At 29.0% G+C, this 26,894-nt stretch overlaps 1 protein-coding gene across 2 annotated transcripts in view; it reads right to left on the bottom strand.

The window, feature by feature from the left end:
* The window catches only part of Nrx-1 (Neurexin 1), a 209,084-nt gene that overhangs the window by 161,406 nt on the left and 20,784 nt on the right, over positions 1 to 26,894 (bottom strand). The window contains exon 2 of one of the 2 annotated variants that reach the window (XM_088189849.1): positions 7,086 to 7,612. In XM_088189849.1, coding sequence (XP_088045975.1) covers positions 7,086 to 7,406 — 321 coding nt within the window. In that variant the 5' untranslated portion in view covers positions 7,407 to 7,612. Of the gene's footprint in view, positions 1 to 7,085; positions 7,613 to 26,894 lie in introns of those variants that run through there. The other variant, XM_088189848.1, reaches the window with a different exon arrangement.

Here is a 26,894-nt window from a genome sequence, read left to right on the forward strand (position 1 = left end):
AATTAAATGTGTTTGTAACTTAAACGATCAATATTTAATTATATTAGTGGATTAATTTAACTTTTTTATGAAACATTTATGAAAATATAAAATCTCACTATTAACGCTATTAAGAAGATTTATATTTTAAATAAAAATACACTATAGCTATTAAATTAATTAATATAAAATATATATTATATAGGATTTAGATTCGTAAAATGACGATATGTACAAAAACACTAGATAGATTTAGTATGTATAATTGTTTCTGAGGTGATTATCCTATGAGAAAGTCATATAATTACAAGTCATTTCAAATACTCTATTTTATATTATAATGTTACAGGAACGTGCTCTTTGGGTCTCCTAGGTCGAAATCAAATTGGCAATGAATAGCGTAATTTGGAAGTTGGCCAAATTAATGTGTGGATCGGCCGAATGGGACCCTTGTGGCAAGCATGGTGTAATGCAATAATTTTTACTGACACTCCGGTTTGATTATATTGTAACAATGTGACCAGTTTTGTTTCAGTGGCTTTTGTGCGGATGTCATGGAAACTTTGACAGCAGCTTTAGCATGACAAGCGGCCGGATTTAACAGGACTTGACAGGTGGTTTACCAATGTTTCAATTCGGAGTCTATTCAATAGAGACCTAAGCGTATACACTGTAATATAGAATTCCCGTTGACAATTAAAATATAATTATATGATTTATTTTAACAGTTTTCTATAGCAATAATCATATATTGTACAACAAATTACATTATCTCCAAGATGTGCCTTAATAAATATATTTTGACAAACAAATTCAGTGAAGAAGTCAACGAAAAACCACTTTATCTAATACGCAAATACTCGTATACGTAAGCATCTGAAATACGAGGAATTTTATGTATGTAATATACATAGCAGTGGTTGTGCGTCGATCTTGATTAAAGCAAGCTGATATAATAATATAGAAGTGTTACATTTAAATCAATTTAAGGCAAGCGCCAATGTGGTGTTTGCTGCGTTTGCAAAATTAATTATTCACGCTTTGATAATAATATTTATATCAAAGAAACTGTTTTTATTCTAAATTTTATCTTGAGTAAATAATAAACAAAGCCAGTAATCACATTAACATTAATGCGTAGCGAGTTAATATTTTTGTATAATATATAGTTGGTAATAAATATGTATTATATATGGTGTATTTATTCTTTATAAATATTTTGTTGCGACAATGCGTTATAGCTAAGTTAAGACACGCAACAACTACTAAATAAATCGTAAGACACTAGACTAAAATTAAATCAGTAATATCCAATTTATAAATTTACCAATTATTAAAGTTCAAATTTAATCTAAGAATGAGCCCGATTGGACATCTGTAGATTGGGTGAAAGTTAAGGTGATTTTAAACTAAAATTGGTTAATATAAAAAAATATTAAAAACTTAATTTATTAAAAAAATTCTAAAGCAATAACTTTTTTAACATTTATTTATATTATATTAAACTAAAATAAATTTATAAAATTAAATTTTATTTAATATATTTTACATTTTAAAATTTATTAACTGGAAGTTGCCTTGAAATTGAATCAAGTTGTAGTTGCTGTATGTTTTATTTTAGATTCTCAGGTCGGAAAAAGAGACCTTATCGTGCTAAATAAATTATCACCTTTTGTCCGGTGGGAGATAGCGATCCGTCTGGGGGGAAATTGTGGTAGATTACATTTTTAATTTTTACTACGAAAAGCTTTTTTATAGCCGCAAAAAGCGCAGAATAAGACACATTAAATTAGTGAATAATTGATGATGGCGCGATATCAAGCTCTGTTTAATTACGCAATTAGGCACACTGGCATATTGCCTCTTTATTTCGAATATAAAAATAATAGTAGAAAATTCAATAAAAAATGAACAATGTTTATTTTGTATTATTGGTTAGCAAAACTCATGAAAATGTAATAATATTTATAACTCTGACCTTTCGTTTTGTGTGTTTTGTTTTAGCATATCGTATTTATTTACATTAAATTATGTATATTGTAATGTTTTTTACGTGATTTATTTTATAAAGATCTAATAAATATTTAATTTTATAATAATAACTGGCGATCCAATATCAAGCGAAGTTTATTGTGGCAAAGAAAATGTAGGGATCACATATAGAATAGTCATATTTTACAAGATAATATTCAACCTACAATGTATGTAATAGTAAATAATGTATATATTAAAATAGGGGTTTTGCATGTTCTCCTATCTACACAAAATAAACGTTGAAGAAAGAATAAGACATGTGATCTTTTCGATTATTTTTTTTAATTTTACCATTTATATTTTAGATCAGTAAATAATATATGAGATACCTTGGATCAAATTTCACATTGACCTCAGTGTTTTATGGTATCTGAAAGATCATAATAAATAATAATTATTTTACTACAGTTTCGATTGATTAATACATATTACTTAACAGATTTTCCTAATCACACTAATAAATTATTAAAATAAAATTCGGTAGTTGTAATATTATTTTAATTATTAATATATATCACTGATTTACAGTTTATTGTGCTAATCTCGTCTAGAGGTGCAATTAAAGATTAACAATTAATACATAAATTAGAAATTGTCATTTTTGATAATCATATTTAAAGTCTAAGCTATTAATCTAATACCTTCTACCGATTAATAAATATAATATATTTCTTAAGTAAATACATTTATATAACACTATTACTTTAAATATATAAAACACGAACTTCAAAGTAATTTGAAATTTAATAAGAAATTTACGTTTTCAATTAACTTACGTTTCATTGAACAACGTGGAACTATGTAAATTCGATTAAAAAATGAAATATTACATTCCATCGCATGGTTGAAGTCATTTACCCTATTCAATAAAAGAGTTTTAATGGAACTATTATATTAAATACTACGTTGTATAAAAAGACACGTATTTAAGATTTTTTTAATAAAATGCAACATACAATAATAAAAACTTTAAATGTTTTAATTGAGCAAACTAATTTTTATTTTTTATAACAATATTATTATTTAAAGTCTGTTTTATTAGTCTAATTACAAAAATAAATTTATGTGTTTGTCCATATAAATATAAAATAAGATGAATAATATTATTTTTAAAGCTTTATCGAGAAAAAGTATTGTATCACATATTAAATGGATATACATATTTAAAACTATGATAATCTAAATGAGTTTTATTTTGTGATAGTAATTTGTGAAAAATGTATTAATTTAACGTTCCTTATGGCTTCATAGGTGAATTTAAGCCACGGTTCCAATGTGTCAATTTTTTTAACGGTATCATAAGGATATTTGAAAGCTCTATTTCGTATCAAAAATTCAAGTCTATATCTTTAAAAGGAACCAAATACTAGCGTTAACTATATGCCAAGTCACATAAAAGCTCGTATGGGGGCCCGGTCAATATACCGTAAGACGCGTTTTTTATTTAAAAAAATAATTAAAAATTGTTTTTGAATGCCAATTAAATTTTTAAACACTTTTTGCAAACGATATTTTTCGGTAAGATTTTATTTTGCAAAGTTATGACACTTTTAATTTTCACATTGTCCGCCATTTTGTATTTTTGTATAAAAGTTTATATTTTTTTCATATAGAACATATAAGGGGTGCTCAGTTGTTCTATACGATACTAAAAATTTAATTTTTAATCTTTAAAACCAAGCAGTTAAGAGCGTTAACTCTTCTGAAGGTCTCAAAATGGCTCGTATGGGGGTCCGATCGAACTGATACATCGCTTGTTTTGAAGCAAAAAACTATTTTTTTTTTATATTTTATTTAGATGTAGTTTAGGCTTTTTAACGTTTCATGTTAAGCAAACTTTCTGTTAAAATTTAAACCTACTGAGTTATGAGTGTTTGAATTTTTATACTTGTCGCAATTTTGCAAAAAATTGACACATTGGATTTTGCACATTGAGACCTTAAAGGAATAATATATACATTCATGAAAAAGTTGTTTGAAATATAATTTGTTAGGCCATGTGATCGTCGTTATTATAGAGCAAGAGCCAGAGGCGTGTTTTAGCCTTATCTAAGAATATTACCCAGAATGCTCTATCCTGGGTCACACAGCGCCAGTCACTGATGTCGAGCATTTGTAGAAAATTTACATAATATTAATAAAACGGGACTGTTTTACAACGCTGATCTTACAAATTAATGCAAACATGGAAAGTAAAACCCAGGGTGTGAAAAGTATCTAAAAAAAATAGTATTCTGAAAAGATACATGCGTGTGACGCAATACATTGCTTTACTGATAAGGATAGGAGGCAAGCGCTGACGACAACAGATATTTTATGTTAGTTGAAAATAACAAAAGTCAAGTTTTAAAAAAACACAAGCATTTCATTAACGACAAAAGCGAAAGGCGAAAAACTAAATGTCAAAAGCCATTTTATGGTTAGATTGCCCACGCCCCGCCGTTTTAACAAATTCTATTGCCATTTCTCTGCGTAACGACAGAGCCGTAGGCAGGTTTAAAAAAATAAAATTAAAATAATATTACGAGTTTATTTATCTTGTTTATAAAAGCGAGTCGCGTCAAAGACGCTCGGCGTGAAAATTAAATTATCACCCAATCCGACCCCTTTTTATGCAGATTAACTTTTATGTATGCTGAGCGTGTATAGGGTGTGTGTATTTTGATCGAAATTAATATTTCATATGGAGATGACGATGTTTGAGAAGCGCAAATACATATTACGGGATCGAGTAAAGTTCGCGTGCGGGTCGTTTTTCAAAAAATAATGTGTATTGGAAAAAAATCGTTTTATTTTTTCAGATAAATTATGTTGGAATATCTAAACGACTTTGTCCGACCTTAGTATTATAAAGATGTATAAGTGTCAGATATAAAATTCGTTTTAAATTTGAGCTCTGTTATCTTGACGTAAAATATTGCTTAAATTAAATTTGTACATTAGATTGATACAAAAGATGTACTTGATCGTTCATTTTAAATTTAAAGCTAACGATAAATTATATTAATAAACAGCCTTAGCTATAGCTTTAAATATCAAACATTTTTTAGATAATAAAAAATCAGTCAAAAATGTATGTATGATTTAATATATTTTTTTAAGCTTCCTAAAAGCACAATTTAATATTATTTTTAAGCCTTATGATGTTTTATGTCTTTCTTCGTTATTAAATATAAATGTTGTTGCAAGTGCAAATTATATGTTATCTTTTTAATATTGAATTTTAATTTATATAATGTTTGTTTAAATAGCGCCAGAGATAAAACGTATTAATATATCACCTAATGAGACACATCTCTGTCAAATTCACTATAGAACAATGGCTAATATTGAATTAAAAAAATTGAATACTCATGTCGTATAATGGCATTTCATCACACGTCTTATCCGTGATTTTATTGTGCTGGTTTTACATCGTATATTCACGACACGAATAATATGAGAAAGCTCTAAAAAACTTCACGTTCCCCACGAAATAACTGATTGTCTAACACGTACGAGGGACGAAACAACCCAGCCGCATTTTCTTAAATCATAAAATCTTCATACATCCCATAAACCGTCTGCATGTACAGATTGTTGATTGCGAAGTCACGTCCCACTTGACTTTAATATATTAAAGGTTAGTTTTATGGAATTTGTTTCGTCTTTGTTCTGTATGTCTTTGGCAATTTCCACATTTGACTGTCTGATTTTTACGCGATTTTCTCTATTGAATTCTAAATTTATTTTTATAGAATAAGTATAAAAAGACGCGGCCTAGCTCAAACATCTTACATCTAAGCATGTAAGCAACTGTCAAACATGAGTTGTGTCTATACACTACATTTTCCATTGTAATGTGCAAAGTATCGAGCTTCAAACTTGAATTATTTCTTATAGGTATTTCCCTATATCTAAGGCAAAATTAGACCGCAAGACCTTGTTTATTTTCCAACTAAAAGTACCCCACACACTATCAATACAATTCGGGCGCGTTGGCATAGGCGTGGAAACCGCATCGTCGATAATCTAATCGAAATATAATTATTTCTACATCACACACACAATGCGCTATGTTTAACTACGGTTTAATTAATTACGAATTATTAGTTCGGTGTTAATGGTAAAACAGAAGTTATTCGCAATGCGTAAATGCTAATAATAATTACCAACAATAACGTTAACAATGATGAATTGTTTATTTAGCTCAAGTGCATGTAAATGGGTAAGCGTTAATGTACGAATCGATTTGGGGTCGGTCCATTTAAAAATATAAATCGTGACTGTTTACCAGTTATGCATACTGATTAGGGTCGTTAGTGTTCATTTTGGTAAATATCAAGTCATAATCGTCGTTGTTGGTATTAGAAAATTGCGTACACCATTAAAATTAATTATTTTGATCCAAGTGATTAAGCGCTCTTGTGGTTAAACTATTTCCGAATAAAACTAATTAATGTATATCGTCGGGAATGTGTAGTGAAGAGAAAGTATAAACCTGTTGTAAAAAATTCCAACAAGAATTTATTAAATATAAATTTAACATTCCAATAACTTAGCAAGCCGGATTTGGCCCGTGGGCCGTAGATTTTCTACCTTTTCTCTAGTATAGCCACACTTTTTGACTCATGTTATTAGTAATATTAATGTAGTGTTATTGAATAATGTTTATTGTAGAGAAATATATATCATTTCTAAGTAATAAAATAATTTAATAATACGTTTTAAAAAAAACAATCTTTCGGTTACCAGGAACGTCAAAGAAAAAAGATAACATGAAAGATAATCTTCCTTAAGAACGTATAAAGTAAAAAAATACCAAAGGCTTCAAAACATTTTCTGAAAAATGTAGATAAATACATACATGCAAACTATGATTATATTAATATGTGTTATATGTAGTACTAAACCATTAATAACATGTTAGCATGTATATATAAGTGTATTTATAATTTAATCATATGTTTGCATGTATCGTATAAGTGTAACGATGAAGCGATAGATGTAAATAAATAAATATAGCTCGAGCTTATAAGATGTGTTCACGTTAACACAAGTCTTTATGGTGTAGTAAATCAGAGTGCCCTTACCAAAACTTTGTGCCAATGACTGTCGTTGAGGTCCCTTCCGACCGTAATAATCTGAGCACCTCCTCCGAGGTTGTATCTCAACCTCAGCGCACCCTCCACAAGCTTCAACTCGAAAAAGTCGTAAGTACCACCATCGTCAGTGTACAGCAGCAGCCCGTTAGGCTGGTCAGTCTTGAACTCCAACTCCAAACTACCGTTGGCCGCGGCATTCCACTTCCTGAACTGCGAATAGGAGTTCTGCCCTCCGTCCAGGACGAAACAGGATGCCAGGTGAGCGAACAGCACAAGCACAATCACCAGCATCTTGGACGCGGCCATCATGAGATCCGATTGATTTATCTGATGGAACCAAAGTCGTTTTCCATCTCAGTCAATCTGATCCAAATCGTATCAACTGCACTTTTTCTTGATCATTGTCTTTTATTATTTTTTCTCCTTGACGATCGATCTCATAGTACCACTGATCATAGTATCAAAGTTTAAACTTTGCTTTCACTGTTTCGTTCATATTTGACACCGAACTGCATCTGAAACAAAAATATAAATAAATCGTTAGTGAAGAGTAACAGTTAAAACAAAAGTTAACTTATATACATATATATAGCATTTAAAATATTAAAAAAAAACTAATAAAATGCATGTTTTTATTATTATTATGTTTGATATTATGGATAATGGAATATAGACATGTAGGTTTAGACACCCTCAAGGTCATAATAGTAAGTAATAGAAATTGCATTATTTTTTATTTTTTTTCGTATGTCACAGTAATGAAATATTATTTATGCGTTTAGAGACATATTCTGATATTGACTTTTTAATATTTTACTCTCTGGCACTTATTAGGTAAAATAATTATTAAATACAAAAATAATAATATGTAAGTTATTAAACAAATTTTATAATACTAATATCGCACCGGTAGGAAAAATAAGAGTACATATGTAAATCTAATATGAATTATGTTTCTTTTTATATTATTAAGCTTTAAAAATATAAAGTACTAAACTAATTTATTTAATGTTGTGACGACTATTAACATACAGATTTCATTTAAGAATTTCATATTGTAACCAAAATTCAATTCTTGGTCATTAAAGCAAAAGAATTAAGAGCGTAACTTTATTGCAAGTCTCAAAAGGCTCGCATGGGGATCCGATCAATCTGATACATCGCTTGTTTTGAAACAAAAAACTATTGTTTTTATATTTTATTTCGATAAAAGTTAAGCTTCTAAACTAAAAAAAACAATTTAAGTTAAGCTTCTAAACTTCTCAAAAATTTAAAAATTTAAATTTTTTTAAACGGTATCATAAGGATATTTGAAAGCTCTATTTTGTATAAAAAAATCAAGTCTATATCTTTAAAAGGAACCAAATACTAACGTTAACTATATGCCAAGTCGCATAAAAGCTCGAATGGGGGCCCGGTCAATACACCATAAAACTTGTTTTTAAGTAAAAAAAAATATTTTTTTATTTTTTTTAAATGCAAATTAAGATTTTGAACACTTTTGGCTTATAACATTTTTCAGTAAGATTCAATTTCGCGAAGTTATAACACTTTTAATTTTTACATTGGCCGCCATTTAGTAAAGAAAATTATATATTTTTTCATATAAAATGTATAGGGGGTGCTTAGTAATTCTATACAATACTAAAAATTTAATTTTAAATCTTCAAAACCAAGCAATTAAGAGCGTTAACTCTTCTGTAAGTCTTAAAATTGCTCGTATGGGGGTCCGATCGAACTGATACATCGCTTGTTTTGAAGCAAAAAACTATTATTTTATTTTTTATTAAGATAAAGTTTAAGCTTATAATCGTTTAATATACTCCGATCTTTTCGTTTAAATTTAAACCTACTGAGTTACGAGTGCTTAAGTTTTTAGACTTGTCGCCATTTTGCAAAAAATTGACACATTGGATTTTGCTAACAAAAATACACAGGGTGCTTAAGAATTCTATACTGTCACAAAAATTGCAATTTTAATATGTATAAATAAGCTCACACTGACCTTAACTTGATTGCAAATCTTATGAGCGTATGTATGGTGGGTCGATCGACTCATAACACTAAATTATCACATTTTCGCTAGCAAAAATATACGTTCGTATGGTGGGCCGATGGACTCATAATACTTAACTTGTTTCGGAGCAAAAAACTATTATTTTTTTTTATATAATATATATTTTTAGACAGTATCATAAAGGTTTTTGAAAGCTCTATTCTGTATCTAAAATTGAAATTTTAATTTTCAAAACGAACAAAATAACAGAGTTAGCTATGTGGCAAGTCGCACAAAAGCTCGTAAGGGGGTCCAATAAATTTAACATAAAATTTGTTTGAAAGCAAAAAACACTTTTTTTATATAATATTTCGATGCAGATTAAGCTTTTAAACACTTTTTATGAGGAACATTTTTAATAGGATTTTATCCCACGAAGTTATGATACTATAATTTTTTTTTGTCATTTTGAAAAATATGTATAAATTTTTTTATATCAAATATCAAGGCGTGCTTAAGAATTCTACAATATATCATACCCAAAATTCAATTTTTAGTCAATAAAACAAAGGAATTACCAGCCTTAAGAAAATTGCAAGTCTTATAAAAGTTTGTAAGGAGGTCCGGTCAACATTGCTTGTTTTAAAGCAAAAAACTATATTTTTTATATTTATTTCGATACAGATTTAGCTTCTCAATGTTTTTTATAAAGCAAACTTTTTTATAGGATTTTATATAACGGAGCTATGAATTTTTAAGTTTTCAAATTTTCCACCCTTTTGCAAAAAAGTGACATATATTAATTTTTTAGCAAATATTATAGCTTAACGCTTAAAACAAACAATCATATTGAAAAATAATTATAACGATTTTTTTAGTATTTTAATTAAAGAAATACTAGAAAACATATTTTTACCACATAGATAAAGTAATACAATTTTTATATAGAATTAAATGTTAGACACAGAAAAGTATTGTTTATTACATATAATCCATTTTTTTAATAATTTTTTAATAAGGTCTTACTGTGTTTTTTCTTAATTACATTGTCTACTAATATAACTATAACTATGTGCATTGATTTTGAACCTACATTTTAATTATAAACCTATTATTTTAATTTACTGTTTATTATTGTCTTAAATATAAAATTGCTCGATTTAAGTTTTAAATTTAGGAGCAGAATATTTTTATCTATTTATATTACAAATAGATATACCAAAAATCATTGTTTAAATTTTTTTGCTTTGACAAAAAAACCCTAAAGCCTAAACCCTGTATATATTAGGTTTAATTAAATATGCTTAATGTACAAAATGTACAGTTTAAGTGTTTCAGTACTGATTTCTCATATATAAAACAGTGAATGGGTATAGCAGTGAAAATATATGTTGACTGCCATATCAGTAAAATTATATCGGAATACATTCTACTAGTGAAAATATAATTTCGCTAGCAAGTGCCGTTAAAATTATATTCTACACTTAACTTTTATTTGACCGTTTGTTTTTGCGTTTGAATTATTGAATTAAAAAAAATCTACTATTACAAAAACAAGGAAGGTGCTACGAAAAGTAGAAATAAGAATCAGATCGATTTTTTAAAAATATTTTAAGTTATTATCTTATTAGCGAAAACTTGTTGTACATCATTAAGATAGAAATCCAATGTTAACTACCAGATATTGCGCTCTTATATTTAATGACATAAAATTTTCAGCGATTTCAGCACATCGTCCAGGTACTAATAATTGGACATTCGCTTTTATGTGTGCGTTCGGCGCCATTGGGACAAATGAAAAAGCCCATAAAGTCCAATTAAAAAGTCGATTTAGCCAACCTGCGAGATTACTACATCTGGTCCGCGCCGGGTGATTCTGTGGATTTTTTTCATTTTGCTTATCCGGCAGTGTGAAGCGATTAATCACCGCGACACCAAAAATGTGTTTCGAGCTATGGCAGCATATTTCGATATCGAAAAGTACACCGAGATCGATTCTCATATGCGATATCTACATATGAACGTATGGTAACGTATGTTTATGGCAGACATTATGCTATGCGATATGTTTATATCCCGATCCCGGGACTGACAACGCGATCACCATAAACCTCCGTTGAGATATCTTGGCGTGGAAATTTATGTCACTGCAGCGGGATATGTTCGACAAATATTCAAAAACGTACACGCTTTCTATATGTTGTACTCGATCTGCGAAAGTTCGTAATTGACGACACTGGAATTTTTCCATCGAAAAAATCTGAAGGTTAAACATATCGTATTCATAAAAATATGAAGAAGCTGAACTCAAAAATATGAGGTTTTAAAAATATTATAAAAGTTTTTTTAATTATATTGTTGTTTGAGAATATTAACGGCCAACTAAAAAATTGATGAAATCACATACTTTAAGATCGAGTTTTAGAGTAGTTAGATTTATATAAAAATACAGCGCAAATCTAGATATTTTATTTAATACTTTTTTTGGTATTTGGAAAAGATATTTAAACAGTCATCAGTAAGTGAATTAGAACACAAAAATATAACCAGAGCAATTTTTTTTAATATCCATTTATAAAAATAGATAGATTTATATCATATAATATATTTTTAATTTCTCTGAATTATTAGATATACTAAATGTTTCTTATAAATTTCCTAAAATACTTAAATAATTATATAAAGCATTTTTTCATTTTTAAAATCAACTTTGATCATATAAATATGCGTATTTGATAATTTTGCAGTATATAAAAATAAGATTAATTTATTAATTTATTCATAAAAAATTGACTATATATATATAACATACATTTAAAAATGGAGAAAACTTGAAAGATAAATTAAAATGGTATTTTTAAAGCCAGGTGTCTGCCATTAGCTTAATGACAGGGTTAAACCTATTTTTCATTTCAAAGCACACTTTTTTCTTGGAACCTTATATTTTAAATATATAGGACTGAGATATTCCCAAAACAAGTTTAAAATCTCCGGTTCTAATGAGTATTATGTTTCACCACATGAAAAAAAATTGATTTTTACAACGGCTAATATTGTATAATACTGCTACGACTTATTTTTTAGATAAATTTGTATCGCTGTTGATTTAGTGGATATCGGAACTTTAAGTTATCTAAATATACTCAAAACTTAATGTTACAAACTAATAGCTTATTATTTTGTTTAAGAAATGATTTATGTATGCAGTGGCGTAGCTACGGGGGGTGGGGGCGCCCCGGGCGGCATATTCGCGATGGGATCGTCTAGTGTGATTTTTAACCCTGAATGCACTAAAACATACATAAATCCACAAATAACAAGACCTTAATAATAACCAATTTATTATTTTGAGAAATGCTGATTTTATGATCCTGCAAAAAATGTATGGGGGGGGGGCGGCAATTTTAAGGATCGCCCTGGGCGGCACATACGCTACTATATGTATGTGTTAGGCCCTACGTGATCTCGAAGAATTGTATAATATATTTGTGTTATGATTTTTTTACAGGTTATTTTATTTTAAATACATTTTGACCTGCTTTAAAAGTTATTTTTTTATGTATATGTATAGTATGTTTTGGATAGTTTAGATACGCAGTCCAGGGCGTGGCAAATACGTCGCATAGTTCAAGGAATTCCGATCCAGATAGCAGCCTCCGTGAAAGGGGGAGTTCAAAGGAACGCATTCGTGGTCGCTCCCGAATGGCCCCCTAATGATCCATCAATCTCTGTGATTCCGGAGCCTTCCCGGCGCCTTTTTATCTAACCAGATAATCGAGAAACATTATGACGAATAAAAGGCGCCGCAATGCCTGCCGGGAAATTCCCAACGAATTAATGTAGGGTATTTATCAATGGTCTTGATTTGTTCAACGGTGATTCACTAACTGTCATAATCTGCGCTAGAACTCCATTATGTTATATCTGAGTAATAAAGTCAACATTAAGATTCTTTTGATTTATACAATCGTTTCTAGAAAATTTGTTTTATTACCTTAATCTTAAAATTAAGAGTTCAAACTTTTGTGGTACAGTAAGATTTTATTTACAACGCTTACGATTTATTTTGAAAAATAATCGATTTCAATAGAAAAAAAATTCTGTAATTTTAATAGAAAAAAAATAATGGAAAATTGCGTTAAATATGCTTGAGGGGGTGAAGTTTTTACGTGTGACTCACAATCAAACATAATTTACATCTGCTGAATGCAACCACTCGGCCGAGTGCTCACTTAGCCTAAACGCACAGTAGTACTCGGCCGAGTAATTCAACTACTTAAAGTCAAGTGTAAACTATGCATTACTGTGCCTAGCCTAATATATTAAATCAATACAATTTCAGATCAGATTTTAATCAAATTGTTTTGTGTTTTATAAAAACATAATTTTGCAATAAAAAACATATTATTTTAATATTTAAGTATATGTAGCCAAATAAAATTTTGTCTGCCTGTATTAAAAATGTCTTTCTTAATGATAGACAAACAGTACTAATAATATAAATAGCAGTATTATATAGAGATAATATAAATTCATTGTGATTCATTATCACTCTATGATATTTCGGGCACCATTTATAAGTAAGAAATTTTAAATTAATTAATTTTGCACAAAAACTAAATAAAGTGACCCAGTTTATTTTGAGTGAAGGTCAACTAAAGTCAAATAAAAATATATTTAGAAATATTTCATAAAAACAAAGTAATGATAAAACATTTTTTTATAATGAAGTAGCTATTGAAAAATATTAAAAGAGGATATTAATCTTTAATTAAAAAAATTATATTAAATAAACCGCTTATGGATATAATTACCCTTTAAGCTAATAAATATGATAATTAAGAGTTAATTTATAATATAAATTAATATATAATAAAAGCTATAAAAAAATCAGAAATCTTATATATAATTGTTCTAAGCCGCTTCCGCTTCCGGACGCGCATAACTTAAAATGAAACATTCCCCGTTCAATTATCTACTCTGTAAATCGTATCGCTTTGTATGAACGGTGTGTAACAATACACGTAAACAAAGGAAATATATTTAATTAAAATATTAAATAATAATAAAAATAAAAATTGAATTTGCTCCGACTGATTTTCGAGCCGCCGGCAATGCGTTCTGTTGTTTCGACCAATCAAAAATAAGCATTCAAATATTCAAATAGCTTCGACCAATGAAAAATAAGCATTCAAATTCAAATAGACAGTACCGTGACAACACTTTTAAATAATTATTATTTAATAATAAAATTTTGCTACGCGACAATAATTTTCATTAATTCGTCATTTGACTGAATAAAAATTAAATATATACATAATGCGTTGAGGATTAGAAGAATACATTGATTAAACTAGATAAACAATCATAAAATAATCTTCGTAATGAAATTTTCAAATTTTGAATTCCCGGCGACGGGCTCCGAGGCCTAAAAGTGAGTTTTTGCTTTTATAAATAATCGGATTGCAAATTAACTAGGTGTGTTATAACTATGAAAATTAAATATATACATAATGTGTTGAGGATAAGAAGAATACATTGATTAAATTAGATAAACGATCATAAAACAATCTTTGTAATGAAATCTTCAAATTTTGAAATCCCGTCGCCGGGCTCCGAGGCCGAAAAGTGAGTTTTACTTTTATATTACATTAACATTATCATTGCTTGCTGATTTAATACACATATACGTTAGATTTTAAGAATTTTAAATTAACCAGTTATGTTTTAAACATGAACGTGTAATATATCCTTAGTATGTGAGGATTGAAAGTTAATGTCGATCAAATCGGCGCTGTCGGACAGCTTATAAATGTGTAGTTTCTTGGATGTTATCTAATAAACGACATTTTACAATGATTATAAATATGTGATTGCATACCTGGAATAATCGATAGCCAAAATATCTAAGAGTGGGTTATTTTTAATTCTGATGTGGCAAAATAGGTACAATTTTTGTTCTGTGCCATCATTCCTCTTTCTGAATAGCCAAATTTAAGATATTCAGTTACATCAAACTTATGTAGTATGTTCTTTATAAAAAGATAATACTTGCTGACAGTGACTTGAACATGAGAAGATTAACTCTTTGTTTATATATACCAATTCTACGTTGTAGCCATATAGGTCATCAAATTGTTCCATCATTGCTTCTGAAAAATAATTAAAAAACAATAAGACACATTATTACTACTAATATAATCCATAAATTAAATTTAAACGACAACCAAAGAACACAATTGATGGATGTACTGTAGAGGATTAAACACGTAGATTGGCATCTTTTCATCTTCTACAAAATTGTCACAATATGTCATATATTTTTTATTATTACTAGCATTGTAATATGTTTAATTAACTTCGGTATGTATACCTTTAATTGCCAAATCACCGCTGTTTGTCTTTTAATATTAGATCCTGGAAAGTCAATAGTAATTTTGTTAGAATAACCGTGTTATATTATTCATTTATAACTAAACATTTACTGGCACAACCGCAGTTTATAGTTTTGTCTATAATTTCAAATGCTGCATCACTTGAATCATCTTCAATTGTCACTTTGTAACAAATATGCCGCGATTATAACATATTTCTTGCCAGATGTGACAGAGAACTGTCAAAGCAAATTTGGGAAGTCCCGCGCTTGAGTACGAACTAAATTGATTTTAACGAGCGAAATTGATTTTAACGAGCGAAATTTATTTTAACGATTTAAATTGTATAAAATTTATTAAAATATGTATAAAAATCATCAAATACAAAAAAAAATGTTTTTTAAAATATTTTTTTAGTTTATAGATTTAAAATATAATATAAATAATGTGGATATGTATTAGCTTCTCTATACAGAAAAAATATGTACCTAAATTTTGGCGAACGTTGGCAATTTAAAGTTTTAGTTTTTAGAGAATTTTTAAAACTTTGCTTTAAAAAATATTTTCAATAAAAAGGGGCAAAATTTCAAAATAAGTACTATTCATTACCAACCAACAACTAAGCGCACAGTATTGCAAAAATCCCTCTTACTGACGCCTTTGAAAGTAAACTACACAAAAATGTATAACACTAATTTAAATATTTTTTAAATTAAAAGTTTCAGAATAAAATTTCAAGATTTATTCAAAATATTTTTTTCAACATTAAAAATATTTTTTATTTTATTATGGATTTTAAATATTAATAATTTATTATAGATTTTAAATATCATTAGTTTATTATTAATTTTAAATATAGTGAAAACTTTTTACACTCATTAATTATTAAAATATATAATGCTGCGCAGAAAAACATTTACTTTAAAAGAGATGTAAATCAAAATATTTTTTAATCAAAAAAGACAAAGTTTTCAAAATTATTAATATTTTTAAAACGCACTTTTGGTCTAAAGTAACAGATTAGGTGCTTGATATCTTTAGTTTATTGGTTCTTTCTCATTAGTAAATGTAATTAAAAACTGACTTTTATATTTACACATAAAACATAGAAATATTTTTTTTAAATTATAAAGTAACTTATGGTGTCACCAAAAAACTTTTTTATTACGAAAATTTAAATTTATGATAAAAATGTGTTATGCAGCGTTGAAACTGGCACTCAAACACCTAAAATACGCTAAAACACAATCAATGACTTATAATCACTCGCATTGCACCAACTACAATATATATGATCGATTGTGTTGTTGCGTTAGTAAGGTGTAACAAAATATTTTTTCATATCAGTAATATTTTTGAGCGGATATGTAGCCGATGCTATTTATTATTATTATTTATTAAACTGTAAACCTACTTTTAAATGATACAAAATGTTACGTTTCAATAATATTTTTTATGTTGAAAACATTTTGATATTTTTTGTTTTATTAATATTTAGTAAAGCTACAAACCTATTTTAAAAAATAATACAACGAAATCTCTTTGTAACAAATACCGAAATAACAAAATTCCCAGTATAACGAATCTTTAATTTGTCCCCTAAAAACTTGCATACAAAATGTTTTCATTATAACGAAGACTAATCTCAGTATAACGAAATATTTTGATCCGAATTTAAGAATGACGTTGCAACTTTACACAATATTTCTCCACATTCAGTTCGTTCTTGACTTGGTGTGTGACAGATGTGTTCAAAAGCAATATTTACAGGTGTTTCGCTGACCCTCAAACTTTTTTTATAAAACATTTTTTTCACAAATTTTATTGTGTTTCATACATTTTCCTTAAACAAGGACAAAAAACGATCTGTCAACCTTATAAGAGATTATTTTGATGCTGTAGTAATATAGTAATTTAAAATAAAATAAAAATATATGATCTTCCCTACATTCAATATAACGAATTTTCAGTACACCAAAATTTATTCATTGGTTTCGTGAGCTTCGCTGTATTGAAATTTCATAGTACAATTTTTAATTTATTATTATCTAGCCAAGTTTTAAACCTATTCATAAATGATATACAATATTTAGATTTATCATTAAATATCTAAGTTTCAATATAACGATAAAATCTAACGTTGTAAATCTAATAAATAATATAAAATGTTTTCTTCTGGAAATATTTAGTCAAGTTGTAAACCTATGTTCAAATGAATTGAAAATGTTAAGTAGTTTTTTATAGATTGAACTATTTTGTCTATCATTGAAAATCCTAAATAGTAATGTCCAATTTGAACCATTAAATTTAAAAAAATATTTTAAAAAATCAGAACGAAGCAAAAATTATATTTAAAACCCAAAAAGTTGAGGGTCCGGTATTCGCACACTCGCTAGCTATCGGTACCTCACGATAGTGAGGTACCGACAGCTAGTCCTTTATAAATATTGTAATTAATTTTATAGTTTTAAAGTGATTGTGATGCTTGCAAAAACTTGCACAATTTTTATAAGGCCACTCTAATGACCATTTGAACAAACGAAAAGAGAAATCAACCTGTTTCGAAAGTGGGTCATACACACCACAACTTAATAATTGAGGAGATTTTAATAATTAATAATTAGAAAGGTTGCACAGATGAGCTTATAGCACTTTTATCCTGAGACGTTAATCACCCATAAGTATCACTTAAAATACTACCCTTTGTTTGGAAAGGACGCGCACTAAACAATACATTTTACCCTGTGCACATCTGTGCCTTTTTTAAAGCGTGAACATATTCAGGAGTTTGAATAAAAAGTGATGCAATTTTCACGGAAATATTCTCATCTGCAATTTTCCAGATATGTATCAAACTAGCGTTATAAAAAATGTGACACTTGATCACAGAGAAGAGACATGCTACTGAGTCACAGCACCAGAGACCAGAAGACTGCATCAACATGAAAGATATAGCGGATCATCACGAGAACACATCACGAAATTACAGTCGACAATAATACAACTCGACACGACAGCCATAATTCTGCGACTTCCAATACGTGCCATTTTAACTCTACATTTTTCTGTATATGTGAAAACTTATATACATATGTTTATAAAATAAACTGTTATTGGCTTTTTTGGTATCTATTTGGTCGGTTTAGTTTACCCGTGTCACAGGAATTTTAAAAGTCCAGGTATATAAAAATCTTAGTCTAGAATAAATTAATTATTGTCAATGTTTTTTGTTTCTTAATGAACTGAGACACTTTGTGCGTTAGATGCATAAATAATGAGCTATGACGTTGGAATAAATAAACATGATTTTAAATACACAAAATCGTGACAATATAAGTGAATCGAAAAATAAATTGCTTTAGAAATATTTTCTACGCTAGACCAATAAATCTTGTCTGCTTAAATGATATATTATAATTTATTTTAATATGTAACTTTTAACTGACTCATAAATAATTATTAGACAATGTATTTATAAACTTTTTAGTAAAAAATACAATACTCATTTCGCGACCGCAAATTACATTAAAATCCTAAGCCCGACGACCGCTTACAAAAGGGAGATTCAAGATTGCGAGAAAAATTCAACCAAACGACGAAAAGGCACGATCCTTTGTGTTATGTTTGAGTTCGAGGGTCATCGTATAATAGTACATAGGACACGGCAAATGCATATTCATCAACCGCGAAGCTCTCGTCTAGGATTCTCGTATTGTAAGGGTAGAACAGGATGTTAAGTAGCATACGTGGTACCTTAACCACTTACCGGCTAAGCTGGAAAGGAGATAAAACCGCCATTACATTCTACGAACCCACCACCCAAGTCTGAGAGGGAGAGATGTCCACCCACGTCATCTCTAATAAATGCTAAACAAACTCACCCACGAGCGAAATCGTACCCATGAAGCATTTGAAACATAATATTTCATTGGAGTGCGTGTCTACAATGATGGCCCTTATTTTTTGAGACATGACCTAAAAAAGGTACTACTTAATGAACAATAATAATGAGATCAATCGCTTTTTATGCTTCATTAAAAAACGATCCTTTACCGTTTGTTAAATAACAAGTAGAATGCAGTTCACAAAAGTTTGACCATATATGATATACAATATAATACACAAATCAAATTTATATACATATATGCATATATTAATAATATTTTATCTAAAGCAATCTAAAGTAAAGACACATGTCGAAAGAGTAACGTTTGTTGTTGTTATTGTTATTGTAATATACTGCTATTTGATCGCTACATTTTTATATGAACATAAATAAATATATAAAAAATCGATCTTCACACTAACCAAGATAAAAAAGGACATTAATAAATTTCGGCGTCTACCGCAGTTTTACCATCGATATCGACCCTTAAGGCGGGTAGCCGCAAGGTCGTAAATCGAGGCCTTTTCAGCTAGATATCCGTTCACTTTTTCCACCAATCCACCCTTTTTCATCATCGCCCCCTTCAGGAGTCCGTCGATACCTATTCCGATTGAACGCCGAGGGCTGCGACGCAATTAAATCAGACAAACCCAACGACGGACCTTAAGGGCACTCAAGTGAGCCGATTGCAATTAATATCTGCGATAAAATATTATTGGAGATGTTTTGCGATCTTTATAATAAATAAAAATGTGAAAAAATCGATGTTGCACTACTATACATAATTGGTACTAAGAATACTCGTATTAAGCAGAAATAGTCTTTATTAATATAATATGTGATATTGTAGAGCAATGATTCCCAAAGTGGGTAGAAGCAATCGGCAATCAAATCTACTGACAGATTTGAACTTGAAGATATTTGAAGTCTGTCATGCATCGTCAATAATATATACATATGATGTTACAGTATTAAAAAATATATTAGTTTTCAAAACAGCTTGATGATTTAACTTTGCAAGGAAATAATGCCTTACTTTTACCATATGTAAGACGAAAAAGATAGCAAAAGTTATTATTTGCTAAAAAATTGAAAACTGCCACTAAAAAAAATTAATATTTAATAAATTAAAAGAGTTTTGTCATTTTTTTTATACATATATATAAGAAGCGGTGCTGAATGTATTAGCTATATATTTATCGTCAATATTTAGTTTCAAAAAATCTGTGTGAAAGACTACATGTGTCGTTATGTAATTTAAGCAACCATCAAAATCAAAAGCAATTTATTAAATTAGTTGTTAGTACAATGACTTTGTAAATATTAACAACGATTAATAAATCAATCGCTTCTTGTTTCATTAAGAAGTTCATTGACTATCACAAAATGTATGTTTGGATCAGTTTAATAAACAGTTTGAGTCAGTTCTGTAGTTCTTTAAAAATAAAGATGATGCATTAGAAGCTAACTTATAAATAACATTGCCTATTTGCCAGACTTTTATAAAAAAATTAATGTTACAAATCCAGGCGTTAAATTAAATTGAATCAAAACAATCACTGTTATTTCTGCGTTCATGAAAAAACTACCGTTGTTGAAACTTAATTTTCAAATAAAAAATTCAGATAAATTTCTAATTTAATAATAGTAAAAAACATGACAAAAACTTGCTTATCTACTTGCTTTTATACTTGGAGGCTCTTAGTTCTGATTTAAAAAAAAAACATTTAAAGATATTTTTAAAATCAACGTCATTGATTGAGTTTTGGACCTATAAGGTATTATTCTTAAAACTCGCGTTAATTTACTGTGACCAAAATGATCATCCACAACAAAGAAACAATACAATAGCATAAAGGATGGCACACAAAAGCCCTCGTTACGATCAGAAAGAATCACATAAATAACACGCAAGTGTTTTTATTGTATATATTTTCCGTCATTGAATGAATATTTCTTTGTTGCGAAACGGTCACAGAAAATAATAAATCAACGGATGCACAAGACCTTGGACAATACCCATCAAGCAAATATCACTTTTTGTATACCTATTTCGCTGTTCTAAGAAACGAGTACATCTATTAGCTAGACGATCGCTGCATGTATGTAATTTGTTAGCAATATAGTATTTAAAGCTTGTCTCTACGGTTGAGAGCGTTACTGACGGACCCTAAGACATTTATAGACTCCGGCAGATTGGCCCCCGACACTCGCCCATGGACGCACATGTCACGCCGCCAGCTTCTACACCACCACTCGGCAAAAATAGTTTGTCGCAACATAGGTAATATAACTAGTTTCCACCTGCGTCTTACTAGCTGCGAAGTCAAAGTTCAAATCCCGAAAGACCCTTGTTTGTTTAATCACAAAATAATAAATAAGTTACAGGAAAAACTAACAAACTTATCTATAAATAAGGAATTAAAATTAAAATATATAAATGACTACCAGCATTTTTGGATGCAAAATCAGATATCTATATTATACCCTGAATTATGTCTATAGAACAAAAATGAATTCCATTTCGTTCGTCATATTTATTAAAACTTGGTTTTAGTATAGACATTAATATGCTAATCTGCTATAAGAAACTAAATTTAAATAATTAATAGTGGCGTTTTAAGAATATTTCTGAACAAATTCTGAACAAATCAAAAAAAATAATAGCAGCGCATTAGATTCGTTTTTCTCGTTAGTTTTATTTTTAATTATATGTGTATTGTTTTGTATGCTTATTAGAATGACACTTATTTAAACGTATTAATAAGAAATAACAACTTATTTGGGCAAGAGCTTAAATTTAAATCTAGCATGCTCGTTAAACGTTCGTAATATCAAGAAAAAATGCTCTTTGTGCATCAAGAATGCAGTAGACAATGCGTCTTTTCAGCATAAAAACCACCATCATGATTTACTCCTTTGCATTAATGACCTTCGGAATGTATTAATCTTGCAGACTTCACTTGAACAGACACAAAACACTTGAAAAAGTGTGCATTATCTCATACGAATTTAACTAAAACTCTATATGTGCAAGAGAAATGTCAATATCTGTATGCACCGTATTGAGCAGGCGAACGGCCTTTGCTAGAGAAAAGTTGGCAAGTGCTACTTTACAGGCAAGAACAGTGGACGCGACCGAGAACTATAACTGTTTTACGGAGATAAATGCTGTATTGGAAGAAAAGCTTGTTCTGATTTAAGAACTAATATACAAAATAACATACAAAAATATGATTGATTGATTGATAAAAGCGCAAAACGAATATTTGTAGTGAAAAGTCATCAAGTATGAAACAAACATGACAAAAAAACAGCATAAAAAATGTTTATATTTATGATTCGTTGCACTCTGAGATTTTTACGTACATAATATGGTAATTAATACAAAATTTCGATAGAATCAGCATATTCTTAATATATTACCATAGCACTTCAAGTTTCCAAAGTTTTACTTCCTTTAGCATTTTTACATGCATATGTATATATCACACAGTTTTCCAAGTTAAAGTAGTTACTTCTTCTAGTTAGATTTTCCGCTAGTTAAAATTATAATAAATTGTCTACTTTTCTCGAGTGCTAAGTAAACAATATTTTAATATGTATATACAATTCGCAAGACAGAAATCCGATTGAAATTCAAAACAACCCTCATGTCTAGTATCGGAGAGCTCTCTTATAGGAGAGCTGATAAGGGCAACGTGGGCGTTGGGTCGTTAACCTCGTTAAACGCCTGTCACACGCTCCGACGCTAATCAATGGGTGTCGGATATCCGGTCATTACCGGAACTGCTTCACTTTGAACGTCTCTCGTCCGTTTTTTTTATGCTATGTTAATCCAAATACCGTTTAGTATTAAATAATGCTTATAAATTGTTCCGCATAATATAAAAAAAATCACATTTTTTAGGACAATTGGACGATTGGAAATATAAATATATGACCTTCGCTTAACTGTAACCGTTTAAAAATATTTCATAAGAAATGGGAAGAGAGGTCAAAAGTTGTCTTTATTTCAATTGAATACTGTTCTGAATTAAATGCTTAATGATACTTAACTAAAAGCATTGTTAGGCAAGAACTTTAATAGCTCTGTAAAAATTTGCCATAAAATATAAATAAATTTACAGTAGAACCTCTATTATCCGAATTTTTTTTGACATAAAAAATAATAAAAATTTGTTATGTTACACATGGTTAAAGTGAACAGATGTGTTAGGTTGGAATGAGGGGCGCTGGTGGGAGCTAAATAATAATGTGGACATTTTTATATATAAAATATATAAAAATCTTTAAAAAATATTTGCTTGAAAAACATTATTAAAAATAAATAAAAATTACCATTCGTAATAAGTCTCAATATAAATATGAGTACATAATTAGAATATTAATACCAAAAATAATTATCAACTATATATAAATAATAAATTATTTATACATATTTCTCCGTAAAGTGTATTTTTTTAATCGATTATCCGGATTTTTAGTTATGTGGATTCTACTGTGTGTATGTATAATTTATATATATATACATATATAAATCACTTAAAAGCTTAAGATTAGTTATGCTAAAATAAACTATTTATATTATTGTCGCTATGACATTTTAATCAGAGCTTTACTTATCGTTTAATAAAAAAATATAACCGTTCGTTACATTTACAAATTATCTTTTTTTATATTGCATAGCTGTTTTAGCATGGATATTTTTTTAATATACAGATTAAACTATTAGATTTGTTTATTAAGTTAAGCGTTTCTTTTAAATCTCTTATTTGATTATTTTTAACACGTGTAGTTTTTTATTAACAGCGATTTTATTAGATGATTGCATATATAGTGCCGCACACTAGTAGTAAATTATAAAATAAAACAACTGTACCGAGTAATATACGCGTTAAAAATAAACGAGACAGTTTTGAAATTATAGTATAATTTTAATTAAGTGTTAAAAATGTAATAAAATTTAAACTCGACGAAATAAGTAAATTTCGTAAAAAAAGTGCCACTCATACAAAAAAAAAATAGTATGCTAGCTAAGAACTGATCATAGAAATAAATTTGACAAACAAATATAATAACAAAAATATTAATACTAATATAATAAAAAAAACATGATCATGCTTAAACAACGATTTACATGCCAAAATTTAGTTTTTCACTAAAAATTTTATAAAAATAATAATTTTTAATATATTTAAATACAAAATTAAAGTTAAAAATAATTATGTTATCAAATTTATATATGCTTTTAATAAAAACGTTTTAAATATAAAATTCAAACCATACTGTAAAAAAGTAATATTAATGTTAGCGTAAAATAACCAAGAGCCAAAATTATGTTAATTACTTTAAAAACTCACTACTAATAATAAATAATGATTTAGATTATACAGTTTATTTAACTATAAGATTTATGATAAAATGATTTTTTTGTATGTTGTTGATTTTCGATACCTTGCAAAAACCAAATCTTCGAAATTTATAAAACTCAAACCTCATTGGAAAAAAATTAAGCTACGATTAGTATGGATGGCAATTGCCTATTGAATTATTTTATTGTGGCGACCACACAAATAGACGCATTCAAAAGGGCGATTGTCTCATTGTTAATGACCTTGACCAAAAACGATCATTCATTAACAATGAGACAAACACCATGGCACAAGAGGAATTTATTTTGACCACACACAACACGGGTCGTTAAGAGAATCTCTTTTGTGACAAAACGGTACGGACGCAATCAATCACCACAATGCAAACCCTTTCTGAAGAATTCGAATGTCTGGAGCCAAGCAAAAAATACAAAAACATAAAAATTCGAAAATACACATCCGATTTATCGAATTCTAAAAAGCGAGATCGATGCCCAATCGCGACTGGCCAACTAGCGTGCATCCCCCTAAAGGATATAAGCCCGGACTCCGACGAGGAGAGGGCAGACGGTCAAGAGACGATCGGAGGCACCACAAGAGACGGCCCAGAAAGCAGAGCCAGCGACGCAGACAACCAGAGAGCCAAGATCTACATCCGGAGGAACCAGCTACGCGCCCACACCGACAGATTTGAATATCACACCTGACACTCGCCGCACGCAGCCACAAGAGCCCAGAGCATCATCTACCACCTTCACCTTCATCGCGAGAAACGTCGCGCCGTTAATATTCCATAGTCAAAATTGTAATTATAACTAAATAAACAATCTAGGTCAGGCATGGCGAACCTAGGGCACGCGTGCCCGAGGTGGCACGTTTGAGAATTTGGATTGCACGCAAACGATTTCCAAGTTCAAAAATATTTTTTAATTTGAAACTTAAAAATGAAAATTTTGATTAAATAACCCGTGAATTATTAATTTATTTCATTTTATTAATTATCAAATGTTTTCTAAGATAAACGACAATCGTTTTAAAAAAAAAATTATTTATTTTTTCTATCTTGGTAATTTTTTTACTCCTTGGGCACGCCACACAATCGAGGAATAATATTTTTTTTTTTGGAGGATTTTTGGCACGCGAACCCAAAAAGGTTCGCCATGCCTGATCTAGGTCAACCACCCCTAAGGGCTAAGCTCCCTAAATTATCATCCCGTTAAAATTTTAAAACGTCACAATAATTAAAAATAAATAAATAAGCTCCCTGCTCCTTTTTGATGGAAACGTTTTTTTAAGCCAAATTTTAAAGTTCTCTAAAAAATAAAACCTCATCAAACCTGAGTTTTTATTTTGAGTACAAAAAATATATTTGTTAAATTATTTTATTAAGTACTTACATTAAAGATTAAAGGAACATGAAAAATATTTATTTATATTTTTAAATAATATGGTGAATAACACTGTGACGTACGATGAAAATAAATCAAAAATGGCTTCAAAAACAAGCAATAAATTATTGTACATTGCAATGTGCACTGGGTCTGAGGAGGTTAAAACACGTATATGTATTTGATCGACATTAACCTCATACGTATGATACTAACTAAATATTTTCGATTCGAGTAATTATATTTAATCAAATGCATCAAATCAGAAGCAATGATAATGTGTATGTATTGTAAAAGGAAACACTCACTTTTTGCCTTAGAAATTCAAAATTTGAAGATTGCAACACGAAGATTGTTTTATGATTATATAGTTTAATCAATGTATTCTTCTAATCCTCACATACTATGTATATATTTAATTTTTATGGTTATAGCACATCTAGTTAGTTTGTAATTTAAATATTTATATTCAGTCGCACAAATTATTGTCGCGTAGTAAAATTATTTATAACTGTTGTCAGGGGACTGTCGGCCATTTTGTTTTATATTTGAATGCTTATTTTTCATTGGTCGAAACAATAGAATTAATTACGGGAGGATTTGAATCAGCGATGGCTTAGAACAAATAAAAATATTTAAAAAAATAGGAATGCAAGTTTGAATATTAATAAAAGTTTATCTTAATAAATGGCAATTGAATATTGCTTTTTTGCGATCATATTTTTTTTATTTTTAAATATATGTAAATTTTTCGAATTCTAGATTTTGCAAAAGTATG

This window comes from Plectrocnemia conspersa, unplaced genomic scaffold, assembly GCF_051122295.1.
Source record: "Plectrocnemia conspersa isolate PC_06_02 unplaced genomic scaffold, ASM5112229v1 ptg000008l, whole genome shotgun sequence".
Lineage (NCBI taxonomy): Eukaryota > Metazoa > Arthropoda > Insecta > Trichoptera > Polycentropodidae > Plectrocnemia > Plectrocnemia conspersa.